Source organism: Carcharodon carcharias, chromosome 11, assembly GCF_017639515.1.
Source record: "Carcharodon carcharias isolate sCarCar2 chromosome 11, sCarCar2.pri, whole genome shotgun sequence".
Lineage (NCBI taxonomy): Eukaryota > Metazoa > Chordata > Chondrichthyes > Lamniformes > Lamnidae > Carcharodon > Carcharodon carcharias.
In genome coordinates, this window is record NC_054477.1 from 36,000,058 (window position 1) to 36,021,634 (window position 21,577).

A 21,577-nucleotide genomic window follows, 5' to 3' on the forward strand; every position below is an offset into this window, starting at 1 on the left:
TTTCCCCAGTACAGCCCTGCCCTGCAGCCTTTTCCTTTGCCTGAAGCCACTTCACCCCCTTCCCCAAGCAAGCCCTAGCCCTAGAGCCATTGAAAATCCAGCCCCACCTTATGGCTGTTCTGGTAGGTGGAGACCTGCCCGTGGGCCCCCTTAAAAGTGATGTGGTGCTGCCTGTGGTGCCTGGCGCTGATGACCGTGAGTGCTGCCCGAAGTAAGGGAGGCAAAGAAACCTCAAAGTCCCAAGCGAAGTGCACGTCGTTTATGTACAGTCATGAAACACATTGGCGAGTGCCATGATGACCCAGCGTGGGGGCAGGGCGGAGGGGGGGTGGGGGTGATTCTGGCAAGCTGGGCTTATATTGAAATGCTATAGTATTGAAATTAGGTTCCTGATGTGCAGCAGTGGGAAACATGGCCCGCCATTGATGGGTGGAGCAGATAATCGCAAACTGGTTTCATGATGGTGTGAACACAACTTTTGGCTGTCTCACCATATTTTACGCACCCCACCCGCCACCACCAATGGGGCTGGAAAATTCCGGCCGATGTGTCAGTGCTGGAGAGCCTCCCATTAGCCCTACAGCATTGGGAATCCACCCACTGTCCTTAATTAAATGGCAATCCTGCTCCCTGCCATTAATTGGCCTTTAAAAATCTAGGTGTGCATTTTGGAGCAAGCTGTGTGGGGTCAGGACCATGAATTGAACCAACTGCTAGGTTCCCGACCCAGAATTGAAAATCCTGGGCTTGACCACTTTTATTTCAGGATTTGGTTCAATGACAGGCACAACTTATTAGTTAAGTGCCAGAATTTCAGTTAAATGTCACGATGATGGACATGATGACTGATTGAGACCTACCTACAACTTCACCAGCTAACCACAGACATACTGAACTGTTTAATGAAGACCTGTATTTTTTAAAAATACAAGTAAAGATATTGACCAAAGATGGATACCAGCAGTCACCTGATATCTGGTATTGTAAGTGACCACTTTTCTGGAAAGTTCCTATATGGATTGCACTGCTGAGCTGCTCTCAGATGTTGTACGGAATTTCATGCCCCGAGATGGCAGAGTGTGGGGAGTTTGTCAAGGTCCAGTTCAAACAGGGATTCTTGAAAAGGAGGCATTAAAAATTCTGTGCTGGACTTTTAATCCATTAAATTCTGTGAAGACAATGGGACTTGTTACCCAGCCAAGATACACCCCACCAGATACTCAAAACTCTCTGTGGAGGACGAAATAACCTCATCTCCTGTTGATTTATATCTCAAAATGTGTCAAAAAGTTTCTGAGATGAAGGAGAAAAAACTGGGATTACAGCAACAATGGATGCAAGACATACTAACTGGATTCCCTCCTGGGAATATATAGAAAAGTGTTTAAAAACTGGTTCTGCCAAAAGCAGAGAGAGGGACAAGCAGGAAGAAACATGACAGACGTCTAAAAACTCTGCTAAAAAAGAGCAGGAAGGATCTCTCTCTCTCCCCATTTCTCCGGAAGCCAATAAAAGTGTCTTCAACAAAGTACACACCTTAACAAAGTCAACTATAGAATTCTACCAGAAAACACCTAATTTCAATGAGTGCAATGTTCCACAATCTACGCCTCACGGACAAGCAAAAGACTTACTCGTATATTCTTTTAACTTTTATTTGGACTAGAAGCTTCTTATTTCTAAGATGTGTGTGTGTGTGTGTGTGTGTGTGGGGTTGCATCTTTTATTTTTTTTTCTCAGGTTTTAGTAATTTATAAACTTACTCTTTCTTTGACTCAAGAAAACCTGGTTTGATTGGCTCCTTATGAACTAAATACATGTGAATTGGTAAAGGCATCTATGGAGGAAAGAAAATTTAAGAAATAAACCTTTGTTGCCACCGAGGATGTTGAATAAAAGGGGAGCCAGCTTGCTCCTTCTCACCTGGTTGTAACATAAAGATTAACGCTTTTCCATGAAAATACAGGATAAGTTAGATTATCAACAATAGGACTGTTAGAAAGAGTGGAATAGGCTTTTGTAGTTCTTCTTGTTTCCTATGTTAGTGGAAAGATTTTAATTAAGATGAATTTAATCAAGGGAAAATTGTCAAGTAGACGTTAAAAGAAATGAACCTTTTCCCTTCTGGTTCCTTCTTGTGCAACAGGCTCCAGGCTAGAATTTTACTCTCAAAGGTCAGACATACATATGGTGAAGGTGTGCTTCAACTACCTTCCTATATGCAGGGCACTGGAATGGGTATGTTTACATTCCTGTGCTAACACATTTTTCAGCAATGACCTACTGATTTGAATGCAACACAATGGGGTTAGCTGCAAAAATGGAATAGGATGAGCCATTTCTTGGTACAATTGTATTGATTTACAATACTTCATTTGGGAAAGGTGCCTCTGGACACATTGTTTAATGAGGCATTTTGATTTTCAGCACTCTACAGGGAAAATGACAGATGTTGTTAGACAGAAACAAATTAATCCTTCTAAGCTACTCCTAAATAGTTTTACAAAGGTGAACTCTGATAAATGTCTGAAGCTAAAACTGTTGAAGATTCAATATGAGAATTCAATGACGTCAGGAATCCCTAATTTTCTTAAAGTTTCAAGTTCAATAGTCTGTACGTTTACAAACAATAGCCTGGATGTTGTGATAAAAATAATGGGAGGCTATCAGTGTTCACTGTTATTAAGGAGCAATTGAATAGAAATTCAGCATTCACAAATACCTAGCAGTTCAAGAAGGCAGCTCACCACCACCTTCTCAAGGGCAATTAGGGATGGGCAATAAAAATGCTGGCCTAGCCAGCGACACCCATGTCTTGTTAAAGAATAAACAAAAAGTAAAACATGGAAATGAGGAAATTGCTGATTAGGTTTCTTTATGCCTGCACAAGCTGTGCTCCAATAGTTTCCCAATAAACAAAACAGAAAAAGTTAGCATTGTCAATTCAAGTGTAAGTGAATTTTTAATGTTGCGTTAAGTCTGCAAAACAACCTCTTTGGCATCGAAAATTTACTTTTTAAAAGTGTGACATCTCATTCCTTCAGATTTTGGGTTTGTTGGAGATTTGTAAATGAATACTTTTTTAGTTACCTTTTCCTTGACTCTCTCTCTCTCCCAATCCCATCTCTCTTTCCCTCTCTTCATTACATTTTCTGTACATGTTTTTTCATTGAACTAAATATTCCAAATTATACTGTATATCTCGTAAGGGTTCTTCAATCTTATTGATTGGCACCTTTGATTAGCCTTTTAGTGATAGTTCCAGATCGCCTCGAGAGGGTAATGCACTATTTTGACTCTCCAGTAACTGCAACTCATAATGCAAAAACCCACAGAATGTTTGAGGACAAGTGCAAGCGTACTGAATAGCTAGACTGTTTCTTCTTCACTGACTGCAAAATTTGGGCCTGTATTCTAAAACGCCAACAAAATATAATGCTCTCACCTTCAGCTGATGCTGGTTCTGTTTTGCGAGAACGAACTGTCACAGTTGCAGTCTTGGACAAGTCTGTTCCAGTTCGCCAGACCTGGACTTCCACGTAGCCTTCACTTTCATCCACCTGGTACTCAGTGTCTCCAAAGTAAAAAACTGGTTCTGGAATAGGGATAGTACCAGCACCATGAATATGTGTACAACTCTTTATATAAAAGATAAAAGGCAAAAATACCCAGCCAGATAGGTCTTTAGCCATTTCATACATATCATCACATCCTCAGTAATAAGGGGAAACTCTTCCTCTAATGCTGGGACATGAACAATTTCAGAGGCAAATTAATTGATAAAAATATCAAAGCAATAGATTTAAATATAAGTTATCATATCAAACTTAAGGCAATAATTAACTTAGATTTATTAATGTGTAGAACTGACAAGAGCAGATTGATATTTAGTAGGTTGCCATGGTTGTGCAGTACAATAACTCAAACAAAGGCCTGTGATTGTCCAGTCTCAAGCGTACACAATTAGTGCACAACATGCACTTCCATACCAGGAGTCAAATTAGAAAGAGATTCATCCAGGGTGGTTGCAAATCCTGTTATTGATAGCTAATTATTGACAGCTGCTGCAACTGGGCAGGCATTAGACAAGGATAAAGTCAGGCTTGGTTCTAATGAACCAGGGTCCAGATACCCCTGTCAACAGTCACTGCCTAATCTTACTCAGGGAGCACTTGAAAGGCACTTATTGTCAATGGAATTATGCCCCAAATATCACAAAATTGGGGATAAAACTACGAATAGAAAACAAATGTGACCTGCATGACCAAAATGCAAAGTCAAAAATGCTGTTCCTTTTATTTGACTTTGGCAAAAAAGGATGTCAAACAAAATTCAGTTGGAGATGATGTCTAATAAAGCAGGCTTTCAAATTTATGGGGCTGCATTTTACATGCCCATGCTGGGTGGGTTCTGGCAGGTAAGGGGCACTTAAAACAGGGCTGATGCCAACCCCAACAGATTCCCGCCCATCCGAGTTCATGGATGCCAAAATCGGCAGCCTGCATGCCATATTTAAATAAATAATCAATAACACACTACCCACGTCATAAAATAGTTGCCATGGGTAGTTGGGCTGGGATGGGCAGGTTGCTTTTTAAAAAATACTTTTCAAAGGGCAGGAAGCAAGTTGGGGTATTATCTTCAGGGGTTGCCCTTTGTGGGTTGGTTGGGGGGGGGGTGGGGGAGGTGGCGGTGGGCACCCCTAAGATAGAATGCTCCTTTTCTTCCTACTCGCCTGCTCCATTAAACATACCAGCCCTGCTTCCCTCCCTAACCTGTCCAAACCCTTGCAGCTCAAGACCCCAGACTTACCTGGCTCCTGGATCAATTGGGCTTTCTCCTTCTGCCTGGTTACAGTGACGGCAGTGCCCACTAAGGTGCTCTTGGCACTGCTGGTTCTGATGGATTGGCTGCTCACAAAGGTGGAACTTCCACCCTAGTGAGGGGCAGAAGTTCCACACTGCCCCTATTTAGCCCACCCGCAGCGTGTTATGGCTGTGGGGCGGGCTAGGCTGGAGTGGCTTGGCCTCCTTTGCTTCTGGTTATTGGGGGGAGGGGGGGGATGTATGCAGCTGGCTGTGTGCCCCTCCACTCCCTGTAATATTCTGCCCCATTATCTATTAATTTGTGTTTTAATTCACTCAGATTAAGTTCTCTGTAGTTATTTTTAGTCCTGTGTGTGGTATGGCAGGAGATTTTGAATTTTTGTTAATAATATATTTTTCAGAATAATTGCTGACAAACCCCTTTTATTTCTTTGTTTTACAGGATTTTATTGATGTCTTATTCAGCAGCTTGGACCAGAGCTGTTGTGTGGTGTGGCACCAACATGTTATCAGAGTAACCTTGGGCAAACAGTGCTTTAATCACCTGCCAAAAAATTCCATGCATTTTTCACTTCTCCACAAAACCCACCACAAAGGCTGGATATTCAGACCAAAGAAAGAACTAAACACAGGTTGCTATGAGTCTGACATTTCACATCAAGAAACTGAAACTGAGATTTCTTCACCTTAAATCGCTTGTCCTTTTACACTCAACAACAACTTAGATGAATATAGTGTTCTTAGTGCAGCAAAACATGTCAAGGTGCTTCACAGGAATGTTATAAACCAAAATTAGACACCGCACCACATAAGGCAAGCGAGGGCAGACAGCCAAAGTTTGATCTTTTAAGGAGTATCTTAAAGGAAGGAAGAAAGGCAGAGAGCCAGAAAGGTTTCGGGAGGGAATTCCAGGGCTTGGGGCCTAGGCAACATAAGGCACAGCCACAAATGGTGGAGCAATTAAAATCAGGGACGCTCAAGAGGCCAGAATTAGATGAGAGCAGAGATATTGGAGGGTTGTCAGTTTGGAGGAGATTACTGAGATAGGGAGGGGTGAGGCCAAGGAGGGATTTAAAAACAAGGATGACAATTTTTAAATCAAAGTGTTGCTTGACATTAAGCCAACGCAGGTCAGTGAGGATAGGAGTGATCGGTGAATAGGATTTGGTCTGAGTAAGGACATGGGAAGCTGAGATTTGGATGACCTCAAGTTTATGGAGTTTAGAATGGGAAACCGGTCAAGAGTGCATTGGAATAGTCAAGTCTAGAGGTAACAAAGGTATGAATGTGGGTTTCAGCAACAGATGAGCTGAGGTAGAAACAAAGTCAACCATTGTTGCAGAGGTGGAAACAGGCGTTCTTAGTGATCACGAGGATATTTCGTCCGAATCTCATCTTGAGGTCAAATATAATACCAAGGATAAGAACAATCTGGTTTAGTCTTAATTGCCAGGGAGAGGGATGGAGTCGGGAACTAGGGTTTGGAGAGGGGACTGAAGACAATAGCTCCAGTCTTCCCAATATTTAATGAAGGAAATTCCTGTTCATTGGATGTCAGACAAGCAGCCTGATAATCTGCACCAGTGCAGTAGTCTAGAAAGGTGGTGGTGACGTAGAGCTGCATGTTATCAGCGTATATGGGGAAAGTAACACTGCTTTCAGATGGTGTCAATGAGGGGCAGCATGTAGAAGAGAAATAGGAGGAGGCGAAGGATAGATTGCTAGGGGACACCAGAGGTAACGGTGCCAGAATAGGAAGAGAAGCCACGGCAAGTAATACTCTGACTATGATCAGAAATATAAGAATGGAATTAGGTGAGAGCAATCTCATGCAAGTGAACGACAGTGGAGAAGCATTGGAGAAGGATGGTGTGGTCAACCATATCAAAGGTTGTAGAAAGGTTGAGAAGGATGAGGGGAGATAGTTTATCTTTGTCATAGTCACATAGGATGCCACTTGTGACTTTGAATAAATGCCATTTTGGTACTTGGCAGGATGGATGCCTGATTGGAGGGATTCATACATGGAATTCCAGGAAAGATGGGCACGGATTTGGATCTCATCCAGAAAATGATATCACAGGCTGTTCAGTAATCCTTCAGTACTGCTCTGAATTGACAACCTAGATTATGTGATCAAGTGTTGGAATGGAACTTGGGACCACAGGCTGAATTTTCCCTGTCCCAGGATAGTGGACATGGAGGCAGGGGAACCGGGAAAGTAGTGGGCAGCATGCAAGGATGACACCCTGACGTATTCCTGCAGCCAGGTAAGTTAAGGCCCTGATTAGGGGCAATTTTCTGGGCTCACAGGCATTTTTCCAGTGATTGAGCAGTCCCCCACTGCATGGGAAGGTTGCCAGCTCAATGGAGGCTGCCTTCCTGCAGTAGGCCGGGGGTCCCATCAGAGCTGTGGGCTCCAATCCCTAAAAAGGGTCCTGCCAGCAGCAACATTGCACCCACAGCCCAAATGCTGCCGGCGGAGCGGCTTCCCCTGCTTGATGCCTTTTAATTTATGTCTTAAATTTATGCTTCCTCCATTAGAATGGGCACCTCCATTTTGAGGCACCCTCAGGCTCTCCACCTGCCTCAGCAGCGCTCACCTCTCCCAGTGGGACTGCTGAGGCTCTGGCGCTACCAGCCCTATGACTGGGCCGACAGCATTGGGAGCCTGCCCACCATCCTTAATAGAACAGTGAGCACGGAGGTGGCCAATTAGGAGGCCACTTCTGGGGAACCATTTCCGCAGGTCTGACTCCTGCCAAGTGTGGACTCGGGTTCCCCATTTGATTCCGACATTGACAGCAGGAGCTGTTACAAGTATATAGAAAATGAAGAGAGTAGCTAAAGTAAACGTTGGTCCCTTTGAGGATGGGACTGGGGAGTTAATGATGGAAAACTTAGAAATGGCACAGACTTTGAACAAGTATTATGTATCAGTCTTCATGGTAGAAGACACAAAAAGCATCCAAAGAATAGTAGAAAATCGAGGGTAAAAGGGGAAGAAGGAAATTAAAACAATCACAATCACTAGAGAAAAAAAACACTAGAAAAAATAATGAACTAATGGGACTAATGGCTGAGAATCCCCTGGACCTGAAGTCGTTCCTTCTAGGGCTTTAAATGAAGTGGCTGCAGAGATAGTGGGTGCATTGGTTGTAATCTTCTACAATTTCCTAGATTCTGGAAAGGTCCCAACAGATTGGAAAACCACAAACACCTCAATTCAAGAAGGGGTACGAGACAGAAAGCAGGAAGCTATAGGTCAGTTAGTCTGACATCTGTCATTGGGAAAATGTTGGAATTCATTATTAAGGAAGTAGTAGCAGGACATTTAGAAAGTCAAGAATGTTTGCACCATCTGAAACTGAGTGCCTTTTGGCTCAAGGGCCACGATTCAGATGTGTCCTGCAAGGTGTTCCCCAGATGGGGTTGGCCAGGCTGCAATGACGCTGCAGGTAGTGGACCAATCCATGCTCCTCTGTCCTTTCAGGAGGAGTTGAGCCATAAAAACATAGAGAGGTCAAGGACAGGCGGAGGCCTCCCAAACCTCCTAATCCTAACCAGATTTGAGCAGGACGCCTTGGAGTTAATGAGGCACCAACCACCTCGGTCAGCCAGTCACAGAGAGGCTGGGGTGTCAGACGAAGATAAACGTGCAGAGCATAGCTTTTAACCAGGCCCATGCCTTTTTAAAGCCCAGGTACTCACTGTGGTAAAGCGGATTCAATAGGTACTGAGATTGAACAGACTAATTGCTTTTTGTTGAGAAGTTTGCACATTGTTAGGTGTACATAAGTTTCCAACTCCTAGCCAGAAAAATGACATCTCTTTCTCTCTTTTAATTCTCTTGATCCTCTGATGTGCTACATCTGCAGTGTGTTGTTACCTGCAGATGCTCTCCAAGAACACGAGTAATAGGAGCAGGAGTAGACTACATGGCCCACTGAGCCTGCTCTGCCATTCAATACATTTATGACAGATCTTGGCCTTCAGCTCCATGGGCTGCATCTTCCAGTCGGCGGGCGGGGGGGGGGGGGGGGGGGGGGGGGGGGCAAGGCCCAATCGCTGACGTACAAAATGACGCGGGGCGACGTTGGGCGTGCGTCCCGACATCACCCGTGTCATTTAGATTTTCAGTTCGGTGGGAGTGCAGCTGACTTGGCTGCGCACCGGCCGAACTGTCAAAGGCCACTTAAGGCCTTTAAAAGAGTAATCAAGCCAATTAATGGCCCTGCCCGTCCAACTTAAGGTTGGCGGGCAGTGGAAGAGCCCAGGCGGCCTTCAGAAAAAACATGAAACCTCATCCACGGGTGGGATGAGGTTTCATGAGGGATTTAAAATGTTGACATAAAAGAAATTGACATGTCCCAGCTCATGTGACAGTGTCACACGAGGGGACGTCAGGATTTTTTTTTTCTCATCTTTACTGACTGTTTGACACCTGAGCCAATCTCTCTGAGGCAGCACTTTGCATGCGTGAAAGAGCACACACCCGGCTCAGAGAACCCCCTTCGCCTGCACAGGGAGCGCATAGCGCTTCCTGGCCCACGTCACGATGGGGAGGGTCTCAAATGGTCCACCCACGTAAAATGGTAGCATGCCCCTGACTGGGGGTGCCGATCGGGAACACACCTGCTTATGCCCGCTCCCGCACAACCCCCCCGACTGGGGGAAGATCCTGCCCCATATTCCCACCGACTCCCCGTATCTCTTAATTCCCTGAGAGACCAAAAATCTGTCCATCCCAGCCTGAAATGTATTCAACGATGGAGCATCCACAATCCTTTGATGTAGAGAATTCCAAAGATTCACAACCCTTTGAGTGAAGTAATTTCTCCTTATCTCAGTCCTAAATGATCGGCCCCTTATCCTGAGACAGTGTCCCCGTGTTTTAGATTCCCCAACCAGCAGAAACAATCTCTCAGCGTCCACCCTATCAAACCCCTTCAGAATTTTGTAGGTTTCAATGGGGGTTGCCTCATTTTTCTAAACTCTAGATACTATAAGCGTAATTTACTCAGCCTTTCATCAAAAGGACAACCCCCTCATCCCAGGGACCAGTTTACTGAACCTCACAAATCCTTTTATATTGTCTGAAATCTTTCAAAATTCTTAAAAGATCTTTGCAGCTTTCCAAGTAAATTCAGAATTTCTCTGACACATTGGGAAAAATTCTAATAAATATATGAATTGCAAACCATTTTTATGATGCAGCTTTAGATTAGTCAGTGTGAAAATTGCATTTCCCTCCCCTACCTCAAATAGTGGAAGCATTTTAGGGGTGTAACACACTGCTGAGGAGTAGCAGAGCTGTTAGAATTTCAGCTGAACTGTTAAAAATTTAAGGAGTACAAGCGACAGACAGACACAACATCTTAAGGGCACAAAATCTCTGTATCCCCCAAAGACCCTGCTGGCTCTGCAGCTTGTGAGGATAATAGGCAAAATGCTCCAATGCCCCGGCTAGTACAACTCTTAAGTAGATTTCAAGGGATATCTGGCAGTTGTCTGGCAATGGCTCTTTGAACTCCCACTTTGCTGAATGAATTATGTGTTGTCTGGCAGACCCTCACAGCGGCATGGTGGAATTAGTCACTCAATAGAGTAGGCCATGCAGCTGAATCCTTGCTGCAGTTGAGCTCTCCAATGTGCTACTCTTAAGAAAAAAATATTCTATTGTACAAACTCACTGCCCATTATAAATCAATTTCCCCCTCACTCCCTATAAAAGTGCACTGAAAATTCACAGTAAACAGTTCAGGTTTATGCCACACTGTTAAAGTTGCACTTTGTGTCATGAAAGCACATAAGTCCTGACAAACTCATTATGCTACAGGTTCTGATTTGAAATCAGTATTTGCTGAGAATAATGCAGGGCAGTAGAATGAAGCAATACTGCCAGCTCTATGAAAAAATGAAGCTATGTCCTTATCAGCACACAGATACAGGTTAAACTTCAATGCCGGCAGAGAGATGGCCTTTTTGTGGACTGCCTGCTAACATGAAAGTTTTAAAATGTAATTTTCCATAGTCCATTTCTTGTGCCCACTAAGTTGCTGAAAGTGCAAGTTTATTACAGCAGTGAGAAAAACAGAGTGCCTAGGCTCTGAGCGAGTAGAAGGTAAACGTGTAGAGGGTGAGCTAATGCTGGTGAATTCAGTGACAACTCAGACATAGAAAGTGAAATAAAGCGAGAGAAAAAAAGATTGGATTAAGAAAGAGGCAGAACGGAAATGTAAAAGTATTATTCAAAATTTGATATTTTAAAAATGACCCCAAAAATTATAAACCTGGAAGAATTAGACTCAACACTTCATTTTTGATGCCAGAGAGGTTGAATGGCAGTCATTAACAATTATTGCATTGTTAAAAAGTTGTACATATGCTACTAATTACTGTCCTTAAATATCTTTGGTAGGTTTAATTTGCATTTACTGTGCGAAATACAGCAAGTCCAATGCTTGCCAATAGCGAAGCAGAAAAGGAAATGCTGTTTTCATGAAGAGCTTGTCTAAGGTAAGTGACTGTCCAGATAGATTTTTGGGACGTGTGGCCTGGTTGATATATTAACTATGCTTTAACTTAAACAGCACTTAAAAGAACTAATTATTGTAATTTATCAATTTTGATGTAAAAAGGTATAAAAACTGATTGGAATGCACCATTTTTACATTTTTTTTCAGAGAATATAGGAACTTAGGAGCAGGAGTAGGCCATTTGGCCTTTCAAGTCCGGACCACCATTTGATAAGATCATAGCTGATCTGGCTGTGGTCTCAACTGCGCTTTCCTGTGTGCTCCCTTGACTCACTTGTTTATCAAAAATCTACCTAACTGAGCTTTGAATAAATTCAAAGACCCAGCCTCCACTGCTTTCCGGGGAAGAGAATTCCACAGTCTAACGACCCTCTGAGAGAAAAGCATGCTTCAGAATTCTCTACATATGCCACCATGGGTATAGAAACAGGTGGAGGCAGCATTCAGAAAAGGCACTGAAAATACTAAATACATCACCTACAACTCTGTAATTACAGTTGTACTACAGTGACTGTGAAGCTGAGGAGTTGTAAGGCTCACTCTTGCATTGCTTTAGTAATGTTTTAGCAACTTGGCAAACAAATTGCACCACACACTTTATATCGCTGTGAAGTAAAATCTGGTTTGTATCAATGATGACAATTTATTACTTATAACTGACCGATAAAAAACTTCTGCCAAAGACAGTATTTTTTTTCTCTCTATAAAAATATAATTTAGAAATCAAGGCCTTTATAAATGACTCTTTAGTTCACAGTGCTTTCATAAGATAGTATTCTCGACTTCCACAGCAATGATCATACAGCTTTTGAGCATTAAACCCAGGTGTCAATCTTTATTGCAATAACAGTCAGATAGTGAACCCATTCATGTCAGATATGGTTGATTCAAACTAAATGCAACCTCCATGGGTTAATGCGCGTGTCCTGTAGCAGATCAGCAATATGTCAGTTGGTTTGACAGTTCAGGTTTTCATATATAAATAACAGTAACATTGTCCCTGGTCAATGCCAGATTATGTGTAAAGAGTAGGGGGAGAGCTTCATGCAAAGTGAAAGCTGAATAGAGTGTTAACCAGTTACAAGGTACTGACTTGCACAGATTCAGGTCTCATGTAATACGGCATTAAATTATTAGCTATGCACACGTCCTGAGTTTCCCTCCCTGTAGAAAAGTAGTGGGAGTGCAACAGGAGATGATTGTTACTAGTTTGATGTAGATCTTATGCACAGTAACTAGGAGCAACTCAGATGTCAAGGTGTAGGAGTTGGTTAACTTCCTCCTGAGCAATAATTCAGTGATTGCTGCATAGATGTGGTGTTGTCACAACTGACTGTAACTAATGAGCAGCATAAATGCTGCCAAAAATATGATTTACTTTTTCCATTTGAGTGCTTAATTACAGCACTATATACCCATATGCATTGGCTTCATTATGTAGAGAAGCCACAGGACCAACGTGCAACTCATGCACTTTAAATGCGCAGTAACTCAGGCCTGATCCATAGGGCACAAACCTGCTGATCTTTCTCAGAATGACTGCACTCGTCTTCCCACTCATGTCGCTCCGCATTCCCGATTTTAATTGCTCCACCACTGGTGGCCATACATTCAGCTGCCTGGGCCCCAAGCTCTGGAATTCCCTCCTTAAACATCTCCACCTTGTTTTTTTCCTTTAAGTTGCTCCTCAGAACTTGCCTCATTGACCCAAGCTATAGGTCATCTGTCCTACATCTCCTTCTGTGGATCTGTGCCATATTGTGTTTTATAGTGCTCCTGTGAAGCTTCTTGGAGTGTTTTATTAGAGGTGCTATATAACTACAAGTTGTGGGTTGGTGGAAACTCCATCCCCTGAGCTAAACCAGCCATTCCAAGCTGTACTTAACCACTTTAACTGAGAAAGTAGAATTGCTATATTCTTTTGGCTGGTACCCAACAATGACAGCTAGCAAAGTCTTGGGTTACATTAAACTAATGAACAGATTGAGATTAATCCTGAACAAAATAATAGGGTATGAGAATTTAGTGCACTTATGGTATTGCTTAATCGTTGAAGACTCTAATGAGTTCCGCGATTGCTTTGAAACAAAATTAATTACATAACAGCTACTTAACAGGCACAGTCCATTCATAACAGTATTTCAACGCTTCCTCTCACCAATGTTTATACCGGCATATGTATAGATTATGCCAATGAGTAATGGGAAGTGAATTGGGCACGGTATTCCCTTCCTGTTGAATTGTAAACTTTAAATCATGGTGTTTCTACTTGTGGAGAAATGGGTGAAACCAGAAGAAGTAACTCATTCTTATTGGTTGGATTGAGTGGCAAACGAGTCATTTGAACAGTTCACCTGCTATCCCTTTGGATGCAATGTAAGGAAATCCAAAAGACAGGGAAAGTATTATGTAGAATGTCCAGTCCAACTGGTCTATGTCAGTATTTCTGCTTCACGTGAATCTCCTCCTATTCCTCTTCATCTAGTCTGATCAGCATATCCTTCTACTCAATTGGCCCTCATGTGCGGATCTAGCTTTCTATTTAATGCACTTATGTTCCCTTTAAATACATCTATGAACGTGTACAGATTTTAAAATAAAAAAAAAAATTCATTCACGGGATGTGAGCTTTGCTGGCTGGGCCAGCATTTATTGCCCATCTGTAGTTGTCCTTGAGAAGGTGGTGGTGAGCTTCCTTTTTGAACTGCTGCTGTCCATTTGGTGTAGGTACACCCACAGTGCTGTTAGGAAGGGAGTTCCAGGATTTTGACCCAGCAACAGTGAAGGAACGGCGATATATTTCCAAGTCAGGATGTTGATTTACTTGGAGGGGAACCTCCAGGTGGTGGTGTTCCCATCTATCTGCTGCCCTTGGCCTTCTAGATGGTAGTGGCTGTCGGTTTGGAAGGTGCTGCCTAAGGAGCTTTGGTTAGTTTCTGCGGTGCATCTTGTAGCTGGTACACACTGCTGCAACTGTTCATTGGTGATGGAGAGAGTGAATGTTTATGGGAGGCATGCAAGTCAAGCGGGATACTTTATTCTGGATGGTGTCAAGCTTCGAGTGTTGTTGGAGCTGCATTTATCCAGGCAAGTAGAAAGTATTCCATCACACTCCTGACTTGTGCCTTTGTAGATAATGGACAGGCTTTGGGGAGTCAGGAGGTGAGTTACTCGTCGCAGGATTCCTAGCCTCTGATCTGTTCTTGTAGCCACATATTTATATGGCTAGTCCAGTTCAGTTTCTGGTCAATAGTAGCCACCAGGATGTTGATAGTGGGGCATTCAGCGATGGTAATGCCATTGAATGTCAAGAGCCAATGGTTAGATTCTTCAGATTCTCTCTTGTTGGAGATGGTCATTGCCTGACACTTGTGTGGTGTGAATGTTACTTGCCACTTGTCAGCCCAAGCCTGGATATTGTCCAGGTCTTGTTGCATTTGGACATGGGCTGTTTCAGTATCTGAGGAGTCGCGATTGGGGCTGAACATTGTGTAATCATAAGCGCACATCCCCACTTCTGACCTTATGATGGAAGGAAGATCATTATGAAGCAGTTGAAGATGGCTGGGTCTAGGACACTACTCTGAGGAACTCTTGCAGTGATGTCCAGGAGTTGAGATGATTAACCTCCAATAGCCACAACCACGTTCCTTTGTGCAAGGGATGACTCCAACCAGCAGAAAGTTTTCCCCCTAATTCTCATTGACCCCAGTTTTGCTAGGGCTTTTTGATGCCACACTCGGGCAAATGCTGTCTTGATGTCAAGGACAGTCACTCTTAGCGAGGTATTCAAAATTAGCCCTTTAACTCTCTTTGTTTCTCCACAGAGGGCTGAGAGTGTGGAGCCAGGAGCGTGGGAGGGTCCGAGACCAAGGACAGCCCCAAGGTTTAATGATGACGCCCTGCGAGTCCTTCTCCAGGCTGTAAGTGATAGACTGAAGGTCTTCACGCCCACTGATGGGAAGAGAAGACCTCCCAGCCATACAAAAGCAGCCTGGACGGAGGTCGCAGTTGAGGTCAGCAGCCTTGGGGTCATCCAGTAAACTTGGCTATAGTGCTGGAAAAGGCTCAATGACCTTTTGAGATCTGTAGGGGTGAGTGCATCACCATTCTGGAGATGGACATATATGGAAGGGTCTGGTGTGGGTCCATTATGAGATTCTCTTGTGAGCTGCCCAAGTGTGCATGGTGGCATGATGCACACATACCACTCAGTATGGCAATGGGGGTTATGGAGGGCAGTAAACTTTAACAACTGCTAATTGGCAAAGAGCACTGAGAAATGTGCCCTAGTGACAAAATACATGTTGGCCACAAATTTGAAGGTATGAGTCTAGCACAGTTTATCATTACAATTTCCCTCTTTAGCTGCAGGAGAAGAAGGTGCACAATGCCAGATAGGGGAACAGGACTGGAGGTGGTGTACCAAACTTAGGCATCCTGATAGTTATTGAGGAGTTGGCTGTCAACGATTGGAGCTGGTCCACTGATTGAGGCGAAATTTGAGGAAGGCCCGGAGGGGGGGGGGGGGGAGATTCCAAGGGCTAATATCTATAATTCTTGCAAACATTGCTGAAAGGGCTGAGAGTGTGGAGTGTGTTGTAAACTGGGGAAGCTGTCAGGAAGGTAGCACTGATAGTTTGTGACTTTGGGGGCTTGCAGAATTCAGGGAGAAAAGTGTGCTTCCATGTTGACGGGTCTATGGTTCAAAAGTGTTTGCAATGAGGAAGCATGTCTATGCAAGCTCATCTCAAAGGATGAAGATGCCCCTCACTCTCCTTTGCGTTTCCACCACAGGTGCAACTTCGGCAGCTGCAGTATATAGCCCTGAGGGACTGACTGTAATATCTGAGGAGGAAGAGGAAGCCTCAGAGGGTGCGGCTTCACATCTTGCTCCGCACCGAGCACCTGCACAGATACACACACCTTGGTGGGTATAAGCGCTTTGGATGTAATGGACGCACTGGTGGGAGCACATCACAGTCAGAGGAACATCTGTCAGAGACTGAGATGGAACTGGCCTCTGGTACTTGGAGTGCTGGAGGCAACCGAAAGGCTGAGCCCCAGGCTGATAACGAGCCTCTAGAGTTGTCCATCAGGCAGCAGATTCTGGATGTACATGGAGATGTGGCAGAGATACCAGGGGAGTTGTGCATTCTTGCACGTTGGAAGAATCCATACAGGCTATGAGTGTTGTGAATACTCGCTTAATAGAATGCATGGCTTCCTCCATCGACAGACTTGCAAGTGTCATGGAGGGCCAAACCCAGCAGCTCACAGACGGGATACTGGTTATACATTCTGACCTGCACTCCATCACCTTGTTCCAGAGTCAGGGTGAGGGGTGACGAGGAGCCTAAAGTCACATCCAGGTTCTGACTTCTCTCAGGAAAGCAGGGCAGGCCAAAGGGACCTTAGAGCAGTGGATGAGCAGCTGCTGACACCACTGGGGGCAACACTCAGATCACTTCTGATGGGGACAGCCTCTCCTCCGCCCTTCTGCCATTGGTACAGATGCTAAGTGCCGTGGCAACAGATGAGCCTCCTGCCGCTGTGCAGAAGACTCCCACCATGCTGGGGCCCTCATGGCCTCAGAAAATCAGAGGACAGCCACCAAAGTCATCCCAGGCAAGGGGGCACAATGTTCAGCAGCCTGTCTCCAGCGCAGCTGGCAGTGAGGGGAGAGCACCAGCCACAGCACCTGGAAAAGAATCGAGAAAACTCCCCATGGAGTCTGCCTGCCTACTGCATTATGATGGACTGGCGTGATGATGTCAGGTTTGTGAGCTGACGTCGCAGCATCGGGTTTTAAGTGTGCGGGCGATGGCGACAGTTCCACTTTGAGAGGATCAAATTCGGCCCCAATTCACAAAAGGAGTCATTAGCCCAGATGGCCAAAATTTTGGTCAAACAGATAGGTTTTACAGAGTGTATGAAAAGAGAAAAGAGGAGAGGCACAGAGAGTTTTAAGGAAGAGATAATTGAACTTAGGGCCTTGGTTGCCAATGGTGGAACCATTAGGTTAGAAATGCTCAAGAGGTCAGTATTGGTGGAGTGCAGAGATCTTGGGGGCTTTGGAGGCTTGGTGGAAATAGGGAGGGGCCAGGCCTTGGAAGGAATTGAAAACAAGGACAAGTATTTTAAAATTGAGGATCTGCTTAACCAAGAGCCAAAAAATGTCAATGAGCACAGGAGAAGTGGGTGAGTAGACTTGGCACGAGTTAAGACACAGGCAGCTGAGTTTTGAATGATCTCAAGTTGGCAGAGGGTAGAACTAGGGAGGCCAATCATGAGTACATTGGAATAGTCAACTCTAGAGGCAACAAAGTCATGGATAAGGATTTCAGCAGCAGTTAAGCTGAGGCAAGGATGAAGTCAGGCAATGGGCAGAATTTTCTGACTACCAGGCGGACGGGCCTGACCCAATCTCTGGCAGGCAGGGGGCCGATCCCCGCAGGAGAAGCGGGTCCCACCGCCATTTTAAGTGGGCAAGCCAATTAAGGCCCACCCAGCGTGACGCCCAGTGGGAAGCGCTATGCACTTCCTATGCAGGCGGGGCGGGGGGATTCCCCAAATGCGAGAGTGCGCCCTTTTGCGCGCACATCTCCCTGAGACTAAGTGCTGCTTCAGCAAGATCGCTGAACATCAAAAATAGAAAAAAAATCCTTAACACAAGATGGGACATTTTAATAAATTTCATTAAAACTTATTCAACTTTTTAAATACTTACATGAAACTCCACCCCACTGGTGGATGAGGTTTCATGTTTTATCTATTAGCCGCTGGGGCTCCTGGCCTGCCCGCCAACCTTAAGGTTGGACGGACAGGTCATTTAATTATTTGAATGATCCTGTCAATGGCTCCCCCCCGACTAACGTCATCCTGTGTCATTTTGTGGGTCGGCGAGTGGGCCCCGCCCCCTGCTCGCCGACCACAAAATTCAGCCTAATGTTGCAGGGGTAGAAATAGGCCATTTTAGTAATGGTCCAGATATGTGGTAGGAAGCTCACCTCAGGATCAGATGTAACACTAAGATGAGTGTATAGCCTGGTTCAACTTCAGGCAATTGCCTGAGAAAGGAATGGAGTCAGTGGCAAATGAACAGAGATTGTGATGATGACTAAAAACAAGAGCTTCCATCTTTCCAAATATTTAGTTGGATGAAATTTCTGCTTATCTAGTATTAGATGTTAGGCAAGCAATCTGACAATTCAGAGACAGTGGAGGGGTCGAGACATGAAGGTGAGGTTGAGCTGGGTGACATACATGCAGAAATTGGTGCTGTGTTTTTGGATAAAGTTACCAAGGGTCCGCATGCAGATAAGAAACAGAAAGGGGCCAGGGAAAGATCTGGGTGAAGGAAGGACAGCAATTGGCCTGATCACAGATGTTTTCTTCAGAAGTCTATTAAAAAACGCCATAAAGAGACCTTAATGTCTTTCTCACGGGTGTCATTGTGCAGCTTAGGTTTAACAGAATTCTGTGCTGTGAAAGTTAGTGTGGTGTGTTATGTGATAACTCCCAGATGTATGCTATTAATACTACAATGAATGATCCAGCAGGTTTTATATTGGAACAGGAACATGGATGTATCTAAAGAACAGTTTAAGAGCCAAATGCTTTAGTTCAAGGTCCTCAATTTCACCATGAACTCCGGTGGCTTATTCGTTGCATCCATTAGTGTTACTTTAGGATTAGACATTTTTCATTAATTTTCAATAATATCTTTCCTCTGCTTTTTTTTTCTCATTTGGTGTTTCCTTTTCAGACATTTTCTTTTGATTTACTCCTTTGATTTGACAGGAATGTGGAAATTTTCCCCTTACGAGATTACTTTTCAACTAACAACTTAATAATGCAAAAGCTGTTCAATTAAAGGGTCTTTAGCAGAAGGTAATGATTGCTTAACAATTTGATTTAATTCTGAAACACATTCAGTGGCTCATTTATTTTAATAATTTTTTGTCACTTATCACTTTAGATTTTCTCACGCTCTGCACTGATAGAGACTATCCTAACTCCCCTGGGTCTCTGACTGTCATTCTGAAACATCTGCTGAGAGGCTTGCCAATAAAAACCTTAGCAATGAGTTGCCCTCAGATTTTCCCTTGGTGTCTCTTGGGAAGCAGGTTTCTTATCTAGTGAGTAGGAACCAGCACCAAATTATTTTTGCCAAAAATAAAAAAAAAATGAAAGCCTGGAAATTCCAGCTTGCCATTATGGCATACCAAGTGTGGTGAAGTACCACCCCTCCTCATGCTGTCTGGCCTTACCATGACCCTGTCCCAAATCCATGATTATCATTAATGGCTAAGAGAGAATTATGTGGAATGGCACTTTACCTTTCTTTGGTGGTGGCTGGGTGGGGAGATGTGCAGGGGAAGGTGTGCACAGCGTATTCTAACTAATATTATGGACAGGAGAGAGGCAAACTGAACTTCTTTATCCTCTTCCCATCTGTTTGTAAGCAGAGGTGTTTTTGAATTATTTTTGCGCTACGTAGCAAACTCTCCTTAGGATTAACTCAGAAAGTTGATGTATTTCGCACACACACACAAACACACACACGCATGTCTGAATTTTGTGCCAGTTGGGTGCGCCCAATTGGTAGGCCGCAGGCCCAGAAGTGGCCATGATTTCCGCTAGAGGCCTTGATCAGACCCCAAACAAATTTGGCCAGTCAGTGTAAAGCATGCCCAGACATTGGCGAATTGCGGACAGCAGGGGCGGGTGTAGCATGCGCTAGGTCCAATGGGAACCTGGAGGGGCATTTAAAATCAGCAGAGGCAGCTCCCTGAAGGCTGCCAGGAGTTGGTGAGGAGCCTCAGGGAGTTGTCCAGGAAAGACGGTAAAAATTTGCAAGGGTTATGGTCTTAGCACCCGCTGAGCACGCCAGGTGGGAGGGCAATGCTGGTGGGCACTCTGCTCCCTGCTTCTCAGATGAGTGCCTGCGCACTCTAGCGGAGACAGTGAGTGCCAGCTGGGACATCCTCATGCCGTGGGATGGCCTGGACTGAAGTGGCAGCCCAGGTCAGCGGGCATGATGTTATGCATTGCTCCTGGATCCAGTGCTGCAAAAGGTTCAATGATCTTCTGTGCTCAGCAAGGATGAGTACCAAGTTGGCATGGTACTGTGTGGTGATGTCGTGAAGGCTGTCCTTCGTGGCACTCAAGGGTGTAAGATTCAGAGTGACAAAATGCACATATACGTGTGCCAGCCAAGGCTGGGAAATGTGGCTGCTAGCCTTGGGGCATAGAAGGGTAGAATGTGCAAATCTGACGGGCTCCTCAAACTGATCCTCTGAGGGGGCTGGGGGTGGGGGGTGGTGCGAGGCTGGTATGATGTTGAAGGTAGAGTTAAAGCGCCAGCATGAAGAAAGGCCTTTAAATTGCAGAGAAGCAGGGGTCTCAGAGGAAGTTAAGAGTCCATTGGACAGATGTGAGAATAGTGGAGAGTGTAGGGCCATCTCATCTCAAAATGAGAAGTTCTAAGCAAGAGTCCCCAGTGATCCAGCAATCACGATGCAGGTATCCACAGTCTCACCAGCCCGCCTAGTGTGCAAATTGACTATGTGATGATTGATAATGCTGACATATTGTCTTCCTTCCTCAGATAAGCCATCCTGCACAGGCTGCCGGCATCCTGAGGACCCTTCCTTGGCACCTGAGGAGGAGCCACAGACAGTTCCACCAGTATCACACCCTCTCTCTCTCTACCAGGCACCAGTGCACATACAAGCATGTTGGTGGGCATGAATTCATTGGCTCAGAGGGCACTGTGGGGTGGGCTTGGCACACTCGCATGAGGAACTGGCAGAGGCAGAGAGTGCCCAGGGTGAAAGCTGTCAGATGTCTGTTGGAGACCAGGACCATGCTGAGTCCGAGGTGGATGATGAGCCTCTGGAGTAGCCCATCAAGCAGCAGATGCCGGATGTCCAGTGGGATGCGCGGTAAGATCTGGTGGAGATCCCTGAGGGTCTGCTGCTGAGGTCTCTGTCATGAAGGAGTCCATGACATAAAAATCTGTCTATCTCAGCCTTGAATATACTTAACGACCCAGCCTCTACAGCCCTCTGTGGTAAAGAATTCCACAGATTCACTACCCTCTGAGAAGAAGTTCCTCTTCATCTCTGCCTTAAATGGGTGACCCCTTATTCTGAGATTATGCCCTCTGGTCCTAGACTCTCACAAGGGGAAACAACCGCTCAGCAT

The 21,577-nt window shown here is 44.7% G+C and overlaps 1 protein-coding gene across 1 annotated transcript in view; it reads right to left on the reverse strand.

The window, feature by feature from the left end:
• The window catches only part of LOC121284011 (FRAS1-related extracellular matrix protein 2-like), a 277,796-nt gene that overhangs the window by 66,890 nt on the left and 189,329 nt on the right, over window positions 1-21,577 (reverse strand). The window contains exon 7 of the mRNA XM_041198924.1: window positions 3,446-3,595. Coding sequence (XP_041054858.1) covers window positions 3,446-3,595 — 150 coding nt within the window. The remainder of the gene's footprint in view (window positions 1-3,445; window positions 3,596-21,577) is intronic.